General features: G+C 36.3%; 1 protein-coding gene across 2 annotated transcripts in view; it reads right to left on the bottom strand.

Moving 5' to 3' along the window:
* LRRC39 (leucine rich repeat containing 39) overlaps nt 1–12367 on the bottom strand; it is a 29660-nt gene that overhangs the window by 2900 nt on the left and 14393 nt on the right. For both annotated transcript variants that reach the window (XM_033197193.1, XM_033197194.1), the window contains 6 exons: nt 7300–7405; nt 6125–6281; nt 5383–5519; nt 3332–3477; nt 2221–2373; nt 664–803 (listed from right to left, as the gene is read on the bottom strand). In XM_033197193.1, coding sequence (XP_033053084.1) covers nt 664–803; nt 2221–2373; nt 3332–3477; nt 5383–5519; nt 6125–6281; nt 7300–7405 — 839 coding nt within the window. The remainder of the gene's footprint in view (nt 1–663; nt 804–2220; nt 2374–3331; nt 3478–5382; nt 5520–6124; nt 6282–7299; nt 7406–12367) is intronic.

Raw genomic sequence — 12367 nt, 5'->3', positions numbered from 1 at the left:
GAGACTAAGTGATTGAAATCTCTATATCAAAACCTCACACTTCGTTGATTGAAGTCTGTATTCTCAGCCAGACATGGTGGCATGCACTGATAGCCCCAGTTACTCCAGAGGCTGAGGTGGGATGATCTCTTCAGCCCAGGAGTTCAAGGCCAACAGTGAGCTATGATTGTGCCTTTGAATAGCCACTGCACTCCAGCCTGGGCAAAATAGTAAGACCTCATCTCTTTAAAAAAACAAAAACAAAAACAAAAAAAAACACTGTTCTCTTAATATTTTTCATCCCTAGGTAATTTTTTTTTTTTTTTTCCTATTTGTGGAATGACAGGGAAGGTCAGTTCATGGTCAAACTGCTATGTGTGGCAAGCTGGTAGAATGCGGTAGCAAAGCTTTAAGAATCACATCTTCAGTCACTTGGTTATACTTAATATGCTTAGCCAAAGGATTTATTTCCTTCCCCCACTTGAAAGACTTTGAATATCTTTACAACCCCTCTCTCCATTTCACTTTTTTTCTTCCCACAGTATTGACTAAGAGAACAGAATTTGACAGAAAACTTAAGATGGAATGAGAAATATATAAAGGAATTAATCAAAAGGCAGCAGTCAGTGATATACACATTACCAAAAAAGAACATTTAATCTGTGTTATATACAAATCTTATACCTGCTCTTCTCTGTGACTCTTGTATGTATGTGTGCATAAACTGAAGGCCAAATAATTCCCGTTCCTCTTCTTCATCTGTGCCTTCACTGGGAGGAAGTGATACTTCCAATTTCAGTGGGTTGTCTCTGAAGTTGACAAACCTAGCAGTTCATCAAAAAACAGTATTTTTATAGGTGTCATGGAAGTGTACATTTATTTCCCTGGAGGAAGGTCAAATGATAATATACTAAATTACTTTTTTAGCTGGTTTCAATAACTGAACACCTTGGTGAGATGTGATATATCTCAAGAATCTATGTTTTTTCTTTTTCTTAAGAGAAAAAAACACTAGCTTTAGACAACTTACTTTCAAAGCTTATAAAAGCAACTGGTTAGTCTAGTTGCATAGGCTGGAGCGTAGTGGCATGATCTGGACTCATGGCACCCTCCACCTCCTGGGTTCAAGTGATTCTAATGTCTCAGCCTCCCAAGTAGCTGGTACTAGAGGCTCACACCCATGACACCCAGACAATTTTTGTATTTTTAGTAGGGAGACGGTTTCACCATATTGGGCAGGCTGGTCTTGAACTCCTGGCCTCAAGTGATCTGCCTGTCTCAGCCTCCTAAAGTACTGGGATTACAGGCGTGAGCCACCGCACCCGGCCTTCAGCATATATTTCATGCAATACAGCTTAACTTCTAAGAGCAATGTTAACATATCTTAAATATAAAATTGGTGCTATGAACTTAGTTTCTGCATATTTTTTATACCTTCATCTTACTTATCATTGTGTCTTCACCACCCAGTACAAGGCAGGTAGTTGCTGAACAAGTGAATAAATGAATTATTTGGTTATGGAAGTTTTGGGTTTTAGTGGGTATTCTCTTATTCTCAATTGTCAGAAGATAAAGCTTTGGAAGAAAAATGCTTGAGGGAGCTTTCAAGATGGGTTAAAACTTAAATGTCACATCTGAAACAGTAAAAAATCCTAGAAGAAATCCTAGGAAAAACTCTTCTGGACATTGGCCTAGGCAAAGAATTTATGATGAAGACCTCAAAAGCAAACACAACAAACCCAAAAATAGACAAATGAGATTTAATTAGAAAAACTTCTGCACAGCAAAAGAAATAATCAACAGAGTTAATAGAGAACCTACAGAATGGGAAAAAAATATGTAAATTATACATCTGACAAAGAACTAACATCCAGAATCTACAGAGAACTCAACAAGAAAAAAAATAACCCCACAAGCGGGCAAAGGACATGAAAAGATATTTCTCAGAAGACGTACAAGCAACATAAAATAATCTAAAATAATTTTTAACATCTAAAATGGAGGACACTTCTTAAAGCTGATAAATCCCAAACTGCTTTAGTTTTAAGGATTCTTTCTTGAATAGACCAGTGTTATATGAATCCTATTCATCAAATTGTAGAATTTCAACATTGGAAAAGATTTTTTAAATATCCATTCATGTAAATAACAACTGAAATTTATTAATAACAATCTCTCTACATTACTTTTTTCTGCAGCCAGAAAGCAAGGTTTTTCACTTTTGTGCCTACAACTTTTTACCTCAGATTTGCCATTTCTTCCATGCATACTGGAATATCTTGCAGTTTATTGTTGCTGAGAACAAGAGTACCCAGATTTTTCATATTGCGGATTGTTTCAGGCAAACATGTTATTTCATTTCGTTGCAGCCATAATGTATGTAGGTTTTGCATTCTGAAAAATTAAGGTTTCTGCAATTAATTATGTATAATATGAAAACATTGGTTTTGGAGTTTTAAAAAATAATTTTAAGAGGCAGGGGTCTCATCATATTGCCCCGGATGGCCTCGAACTCCTGAGCTCAGGTTACCCTCCCACCTCAGCCTCCTAAAGTGCTGGGATTACAGGTGTGAGCCACTGCACCCAGCCTTTGGTTCTTATGTAAAAATCAAATGTCTTTTACAACATATTTAACCAGTATACTTACTGAGTTAACTGACATCACATTACCTGGTTATTAGAGAAACCACATCAGGAAATTCATCTCTACAGTACAACTCTTACATCGCATGGCAATAGAAATGAAATCAAATCAACATATTCTAGAATTCTTTCACTATTCTCATAGGATTTCTTGAAGAAGAACTGCTGTTAATGTTACCTAATCTGAGTTAGAGTCTTAAGAGAACAATCAAATAATTAATATGCCCATTTATAGCAAAGCAGTATGGATAATGCTTAACATCATGGACTCTGGGGCCAGGCTGCCTAGGTTCAAATCCTAGCTTGCCCACTTACTAACTTGAGCAAGTTAGCTAACATCTCTGTCATTAGTTTCTTCATCCGCTTGTAAAGTGCATAGAAGTGCTTGGCATATACTAAGCAAGGTGGTTATTGTGGCATATTCTTGTTAATTTCTCAAAGTCAGCCAGTTTTGGCCAGGCGTGGTGGCTCGTGCATGTAATCCCAGAACTTTGGAAGGCAGAGGCAGGTGGATCACTTGAAAAGAGCCAGTTTTTTCTTCTTCCCAAACCCTTTTACTTACTTGGAACAAATGAAAATATTCTGTTAAAACAGTGTATTTCAAACCTATCATGATTGATTATGCTCGAGATCCCATTTGTCTTGCTTAGTTTTTTTTATAAGACGTTTCAAGACATTTATCATTAGCATAAAGAGTTATTTCTTTTACCTTTCTATAGTATCAGGAAGTTGTTCAAGTTTGTTGCTTCCCATGTCCAGCCACTCAAGGGCAGGCATATTCACCACAGCAAGAGGGATTGTAGTAAAATGGTTCATACTCAGATCAAGGTGAGTAAGTTTTAGCAGATTGCTGAGCTGAAGAAAAAAGCAAAGTTTTTCAAAATAAATGTCCACAATGTAAACTACTAAAAGACTCATGTTGGTAAAGGCGATATTTCACATCCAGGAATGTTCACATTTTACTTGGGCTTTATTTAGTCATAGTAGTCCACAACAAATTAAAAGTAAATATAAAGCTAAATAACCTCCAGGGAAGGATAAAACTCTCATAGAAAGTTCATCTATTCGAAGAAAATTTATCTTTCAGAATCACCAGGTTCCAGGGTTTATAGAATGTGCCTGGCAAAACCCTTTTTTTGCTGAGAGTAAGCACCCATTATTTTCCTTTGATCCAGTAGTTGAGAATTGTATGGGAAAACTCAAAATTTAACTTCCAAATAATAGTGGTGGAGGAAAGGGGTAGCTCATGCCTATAATCCTAGCATTTTGGTAGGCAAATTGTTAGGAGGATCACTTCAGTCCAGGAGTTTGAGACCAACCTGGGCAACATAGTGAGACCCTGTCTCTACAAAATAATTTAAAAATTAGCCGGGCATGGTGGCACAAGCTTTTGGTCCCAGCTACTTAGGAGGCTGAAGTGGGAGAATTGCTTGGGCCCCGGATGTTGAGGCTGCAGTGAGCCAGAATCAACACCACGGTACTCCAACCTGGGTGAAAGAGTGAGACCCTGTCCCAAAAAAAAGACTGGTTATACTGTACAAAATCACATAGCTTTTATAATAATGGAGCCAGCACAGAAACAAAAACATATGAGTTAGAAATAAAATATTTATTGACCCTCTTGTATGTGTAAGAAATTATCTATATTATCATTTTTATTGTATGCAAAGTGGTATAGTTTGGCTGTGTCCCCACCCAAATCTCATCTTGAATTGTAGCTCCCATAATTCCCATATGTTGTGGGAGGGACTTGGTGGGAGACAATTGAATCATGGGGGTGGTTTCCCCCATACTGTTCTCATAGGAGTGAATAAGCCTCGTGAGATCTGATAGTTTTATAAGGGGTTTCCCTTTGCACTTGGTTCTCATTCTCTCTTGCCACCATGTAAGACATGCCTTTCGCCTTCTGCCATGATTGTGAGGTCTCCCCAGCCACGTGAAACTGAGTCCATTAAACCTCTTTTTCTTTATTAATTACCCAGTCTTGAGTATGTCTTTATCAGCAGTGTGAGAAGAGATTAATACACAAGGGTATACATTTCATGAAATTGAACTATTAGAAGATATAATGTATATGTATATACTATGTTTTATTTGCAAGAGCAACAATTGTTGGTGACAAGTTTGCTGTTTTGGAAGAGAAGTCTGATATACTAATTAAGATAAAGTGGGAGAAGGGAATAGTCTATTTTATTTTATTATTTTTCTTAACTTTTATCTTGTAGAGTCATTGTTTTCAAAACCAAAGCCCCATGGAAACTTCTTCACTGATTCTAAGAGCATTAAATATTTTCAAAAAGTAATACAAATGTCTTTATTTTTATATGATCAATTTGGTTTAAACAATAACAAGACATCATACCAAATCAAAGTTTGAAGGCATTCCAGTCCTATTGTTATCACCACATTGTCTGTGCTTTATGATAACCATTTATTAATTAAAAAAACATTTAAGTAATCACTACAACCTAGGCTCTGCCCTCAATTCTGAGACTATAATACAACTCTCACCCTGGTCTTCAAGGAGATCACAGTTTAACAAATGATGTCAGTACTGTGATAATAATAGAAGTATCTTTTACACTAAATCTTTCTCCAATTAAAAACCTGCATTATACTTATGGAAATGGTTTTCCCAAAATATTTTTTCTGAAATACATAGAATTTTCTCATTAGTTTTATTATTGTTAACAACCACACACTGAGAGGTCAACTACTGCAGATGGAAAATACAGTCATAGGCATTTATATCTTTCTAACCTCTTGTGGAAGATCACATATATCTCTGTTAACAGCCAGTTCTAGTTTCTCCAAGCTGGCACAATTACTTAGTTCCTTGGGGACAATCTTGATTTTGTTGTAGCTAAGAATCAGTTCCTGAAGTCTAGTAAGCAGTCCTATAAAAAATAATATACAATAGAGAGGAGTTGGATATAAAATAATGTTTATAGTTATTAAAGTGTTACAGCATAACTTACTTGCCAGTTTTGTATTGGCAAATTTGGAGTTCTTCGTTTTTCCCTTTTCCCAGTCTGTGTCCTGTCCCTTCTTCAAACAAGGGACAAATTTATCCATGCAATAGGAAAAAAAAAAATCCAAAACTATTTTCATTTTGTTTCATCTACACAAAATCCTGAGAAATTTTCTATTCAGATTTTTTTTTCCCATCTGAGGAATCTTCTTGTTTTCTTTATTGCCTTCAACCTGTGGAAGGCTATTGAAGCTTTTCCTAAGAGGAATAGCTGAGCTGACAATATTGTATTGAGAATCTACAGGATATTTCCAAAGAGGCTTTTCTCTCATTGAACTCTCATCTTGAATCACCTCAGTAAATCCAAAACTTGAATCCTCTAGAAGCTTCAATTTAGATTAAACGTTTAAAATTTCTCAAGGTTGAGGGCTGTATAAAGAAGTCTTTATTCCATGTATCCAAAAAAATCTTAATAAAAAGTACATCTGCAGGTAGATAAAATAGCACAGGAATAAAAATAATCTTTCTTACCAATCCCTGGAGGTATCTCTGAAATTGTGTTTCGAGATAAATCTAACACAATGAGGTTCTGGAATCTTCCAATGAATTCAGGTATTTTCAGCAAACCAGTTCTATGAAGTTGCCATTCCTGTAGTTGATTCAGTTTCAGCAGAGAAGAAGGGAGGGTCTACAGTAAAAGAAATGATAGTTGTTGTATATTACTTAAATTGTTTTAGTGTCACACCACCCTGAAATGTGATATTTGACTTAAATAAGCACTTTGGAATATTTGGAATTTGTTTTCCTTAATGGGTTACTTTTCCAAGTGCTTTGTGTGACTTCCAAGTTTTAAGATCTTTACCTTTTTTTTTTTTTGGCTAAACCTTTAAACCCCAATCATGATAGAATAAACAGAAATATTTTGATCTATAATGTAGACACATAGCAGTATGTCCTGATGATTCTGTTATACAGTATTAGGCTTTCCTTAAGCACATATATGTTATTGAAAATGAGAGTATCCAAAAAAATCACTTCAATCAATAATTCAAACTGCTTTTCCAGTTCTGTTTTGAAATATATGAATATTTTAAAAGATTTATTTTTTAATTTGAGAATTTTAAGAGTTTCAACTATTCTGAACCCTGTACCTTTTCCCTTTCAGCCTAAAATAGCCAGTAGAGAATATAAAGGAGCTAACTCTGACAAACAGTGACATAAAACATAAAAATAAACACTGACCCAAGGGTTAGAAGCTCTTGTAAAAATTAGAGTATGCCTAGTATAATTAAACTGTGAGTTTGTGTGTAAGGGGGAGAAAGAATATGAGTTAGGTGCTAGACCCAATGAAAATACTAATTTTCCATTCCATAAAGTTTTAACTGAGCATTTCTTTGGAAAAGCAATATTATTTTTATTAGGCAGATGGTTATCTTTGTTATGGGAAATGAGAAGTTGCTATAAAACGGATTAATAGGAGAAATATTACAAATGATTTAAGTTTAGGCGGACTTGAAGCAAATGAACTTTTGCAAAATAATTGTGAAGCTGTGTTTCTTTTCAGTTGCTCATGTTGCTCAAATGCATTTGGTGTATTATTAAAATTTCTAACTATTCTAGTCTCAATTACACAGTCTCAGAATCATTCTCGCAGGTGACTCACAAAATGCAAAATGTGGAAAATCAAATATTCTATAAAAGTTTACCTTCCATTCCTCTTTTTCTATCTTCAAAATGACTCTTCCATCTTCCCTGGTGACCTTTTCTCTTAGCTTGGTTAAGCTTACTCGTTCTTCCCAGATCCGCACTAGCCTGGGGGACCAGGAAATCATTTTAGTTCGTAGACAATTACATAGGTGACATTCACTTTATATATATATATATATATATATATATATATATTTTTTTTTTTTTTTTTTTTTTTTTTGAGATGGAGTTTGGATCTTTTGCCCAGGCTGGAGTACAGTGGCCTGATCTCGGCTCACTGCAACCTCCACTTTCCACTTTCAAGTGATTCTCCTGCCTCAGCCTCCCCAGGATTACAGGCACCCGCCACCACACCTGGCTAATTTTTTTTTATTTTTAGTAGAGATGGGTTTTCACCATGTTGGCCAGGCTGGTCTCAAACTCCTGACCTCGTGATCCGCCAGCTTCGGCCTCCCAAAGTGTTGGGATTCCAGGCGTGGGCCACTGCACCCAGCCACTTTTATATATTTTTTTTAAATGACCAATCAAAAACAACCATTTGACTATTGGTACCTGGAAATCAGACAAGATCTTATTTTGCAAGAATTACAAATATGATTAGTACCACAAATGCCCTATTTTAAATTTTTTAAAGTATCATAACTCTATAAATTTTATTAATAATAACTTTTTTGAGATCTGATACACATACCATAAAAATTACTTTTTTCAGTATACAATTCAGTAAATTTTGGTATATTCACAGTTTGTGCAACTATCATCACTATCTCACACCAAAGCATTTTATCACTCAAAAAGGAAACTCCATACCCATTAGCAGTCACTCTCCATTCTTCCCTCTCATACCTCTTGGTGATCACTAGTCTACTTTTTGTATATGGATTTTCCTATCCTGGACACTTTATTTAAATGGGACCATACAATATGTATCTTTTGTGTCTGCTTCTTTCACTTAGCATTGTTTTTTTCAAAGTTCATTCATGCTGTAGCATGTATTAGTGCTTCATTCTTTTTTATGGCAGAATGATTCCACTGTATGGATCTAACACATTTTGTTTACCAATTCATCAACTGATGGACATTGAGTTAATTCCACTATTGGCTATTTGGAATAATGCTGCTATGAATATTGATGTGCAAATTTTTGTGTGACCATGTTTTCAGTTTTCTTGGGTACATTCCTAGGAGTAGAATTGCTGAGTCATATGGTAGCTTTATATTTAACATTTTTCTTTTTTTGAGACAAAATCTCACTCTGTCATCCAGGCAGGAGTGCAGTGGCACCATCACAGCCCACTGTAGCATCAACCTCCCAGGCACAAGTGATCCTCCCACTTCAGCCTCCTGAGAAGCTGGGACTACAGGCATGCTCCACCATGCCCAGCTAATTTTTGTATTATTTGTGGAGGCAGGGTTTTGCCATGTTGCCCCGCCTGGTCTCAAACTCCTAGACTCAAGCAATCCGCCTGCCTTGGCTTCCCAAAGTACTGGGATTACAGGCATGAACAACAGCACCTGGCTATGTTTAACATTTTCAGAAACTGCCAAGCTGTTTCCAAAATGGCTGCACCATTTTACATTCCCACCAGTGGCATATTAAGGTTCTGATTTCTTCACATCCTCACCAATATTTGCTATTGTCCCTCTTTTTTATTATAGTCATCTAGTGGGTGTGAATGGTATCTGATTGTGGGTTTGATTTGCATTTTCCTGGTGAGTAATCAATAGATATTTAATAGATTTTGTAATGGCTTACAAAGAATGCAGTTCAACTTCAGAATTCAATTTCATCTTACTACATGTTAATTTTATCTAGTCTTTATTTTTTACATATAAAAATGTATAAAATCTTTGTCATTCTGAAGCACATTCCTATTGATTTTTGATCTACTGCAAACATAAGAATGATCTCAAACTAGAAAAATGCAAACTAGAAACTAAAAAACCAGCCAGGCACGGTGGCTCATGCCTGTAATCCCAGCACTTTGGGATGCTAAGGCAGGTGGATGACCTGAGGTCAGGAGTTCGAAACCAGTCTGGCCAACATGGTGAAACCCCATCTCTACTAAAAATACAAAAATTAGCCGGGTGTGGTGATGCATGCCTGGAGTCCCAGCTACTAGGGAGGATGAGGCAGGAGAATTGCTTGAACCTGGGATGTGAAGGTTGCAGTGAGCCAAGATTGCACCACTGCACTCCAGCCTGGGGGACAGAGTGAGACTCTGTCTCAAAAAAAAAAAAAAAAGAAAAGAAAAGAAATGAAAACCTTTTGCAAAAAGCTATTTCTATCCCAGAAAATTATTCACGCATGAAAAAGAGAGTAAGTTTAGAATTGAAAATTTTGAAATTTTAGCCTATTAAAAGGATACATAATAAATATAAGCAGTCCTCAAAACATGAAGTTTAACTAATTTGAATATTTGTTTGCCAGAAATCTCTTGACATCTGAGAGTTAATACATATTTTTAGCAGTTTTGCATATTAACTGATCTTCAGTAAGGATTTTATTTTGATGAACAGAAAGCCAAAAGTAAACAAAGTGTTGAATTTGCTGTCTTTACGTATTTGGGTTTGTAAAATACTTCTCTTAGTATCTGTGTATTTTAATCTATCAGTTGCCTAAAATTTAATCTGCTAACAGGTGCCCTGTGGCAGTGGGATATGTGTGGACTTCTGATCTAAACAACTAAGCTTCCCATAGATGTGGGTAACTTAAAAAAAATGTATAATGTCAGCTATTCAATTATATCACTTATATAAAAATAGAACTATTCAAACAATGGGCTTAATGGTTATTAATTAGTTATTACTAAGAAAGAAGTGAAATTCAGAGCAAGATTTAGTAACAAGTAAATTAGGAATCTGATTCCTTGACCTTTAACTTAAGGAATTAATCAAGTAATCATCATAGCCGAGTACTAGATATTGGAGATACAAAAAGCTCTGTCCTTACTGAGCTGAAAGTCAGGCTATTATTAGAAAAATCTATTTCCATCTCTGTAATGATCCCTAAATTCTTCCTGGTTCTGTATGTTTATGATCTAAGTCCAGAATGTACCATTTATTAATTTGGTTACCTTGGGCAAGACATCCCCCATCTGTAGGCCTTACCTATAAAATGTGAGGTTATAATTAAATGATATCTGTGTATTTTCTAGCTCAAATATTCTATAATTCCTATACAGTTTTTTCTAAAAAAAAAAAAATGAGACAGGCCATCAATATGTTGCCCAGTCTGGTCTTGAACAATCCTCCTGCTCAAGCAATCCTCCCGCCTCAGCCTCCCAAAGCACTGGGATTACAGGTGTGAAACTGCTTATTTTAATCTTGATATTCTTTCACGTCTCTAATCGAATTTTTATAACTCTTCTAAAACCCTTTTGAGGCCGGGCGTGGTGGCTCACACTTGTAATCCCAACACTTTGTGAGGCAAAAGCAGGTGGATCACTTGAGGTTAGGAGTTCGAGACCAGCCTAGCCAACATGGTAAAACTGCATCTCCACTAAAAAAACACAAATTAGATGGGCGTGTTGGTGTGCGCCTGTAATCCCAGCTACTCGGGAGGCTGAGGCAGGAGAATCACTTGAACCCAGGAGGCAGAGGTTGCAGTAAGCCAAGATTGTGCCACTACACGCCAGCCTAGGTGACAGAGTGAGTCTCTGTCTCTAAAATAAAATAAAATAAAACCCTATTATTGTAGAATAAGACCTTTTTCCAATATTGTCACACCAACTGTTACCTAAGTACTTGATTTTTTCAAGGAGTTTGGCATCAAAAGGGAGAAAGGACAATTTCTGTTTAAACTGTAGGCTTTTTTTTTCTTTCATTTTTTAGCTAAAGCTTTAGCCACTTTTAGCTGAAAGAAGCATTAGATTACATTCTTACCCTTCTAACCCCTTGCCTGTGTACTGACCACTTTCAAATATTCTGCTTCTTTTGTCTACTTCCTTGCTACTCAGTGTGATTTGCAGAACAGCAGCATTATTGTCTCCTGGGAGCCTGTTAGAAATCCAGACTCTTGGTCCTGCTCCAGACTTACTAACCCAGAAGCTATTTTAATAAGATCCCTACATAGACAAGTTTGAGAAACACTGCTCTATTTCAGAGCAGAGTAAAAAAGAAGGGACATTTCTTTGGGTTACCTTTGGTCAGTTTAAATTTTCTATGAATTTTCAAATTAGCCTTTTCTCTGGCAATCAGCTTCTCTGTCTCACTTTAAAAGGTCTCTCAGATTCTTACCATTTTGCATCAGTTATGGTTGTTTATTTATTAATTTTTTTCTTTTCTTTTTTTTTATAAGACAGTGTCTCACGCCCAGGCTGGAGTGCAGTGGGTGTGATTGTGACTTACTGCAGCCTTGATCTCCAGGGCTCAGTCGATCCTCCTGCCTCACCCCTCTGCCTCCCAAGTAACGGGGACTACAGGTGCATGCCACCATGCCCAGCTAACTTTTTGTTTTAGACATGGGGTCTCTCTACGTTGCCCAGTCTGGTCTCAAACTCCTTGGACTCAAGAGATCCTCCTACCTCAGCCTGCCAAAGTGCTCGGATTACAGGCACAAACCACCATACCTGGCAAATTATTTATTTAGTCATATTACAGTATGACTAAATATTACACTAACCTTTGATCTTATATAATTTACTTTTAAAGTAGTTTATACTTAATTTTAACCATAATCCAAGCTTTATAATACTGTACAATGATTTTACAATGAAATTGTTTTAAGATTAAGGGAAAGGTGCTTTGAAAAACTACATTACACAAATTCCATGCAATGTTTCTAAAAGTAGAAGCTGATTTTGGTCTAACTTAACTTTCGGAGATTACATTTTGCTAAGAGAGAATCCTCCTCCCTAATCATAAAATAGATGATGCCAAAAAAAGAACAAGCAGTAAGGCAGTAAGGGTGGGCAAGACTGCACACTCATTATTCTTATATAGAGAACTTCTGAAATTTCTGAAATTAAGTGATTCTTAATTAATGATAAAGATCCCTTTTATCAAAACTTTAGTCAGGCTCCTCATCCTCTTCTTGACCAGGCTTGACCTTGGGCTTCCCTCTCT

The sequence above is a fragment of the Trachypithecus francoisi genome, unplaced genomic scaffold (genome assembly GCF_009764315.1).
Source record: "Trachypithecus francoisi isolate TF-2019V2 unplaced genomic scaffold, Tfra_2.0 Lachesis_group5, whole genome shotgun sequence".
Lineage (NCBI taxonomy): Eukaryota > Metazoa > Chordata > Mammalia > Primates > Cercopithecidae > Trachypithecus > Trachypithecus francoisi.
This window is presented reverse-complemented; position numbering and strand designations above follow the sequence as displayed.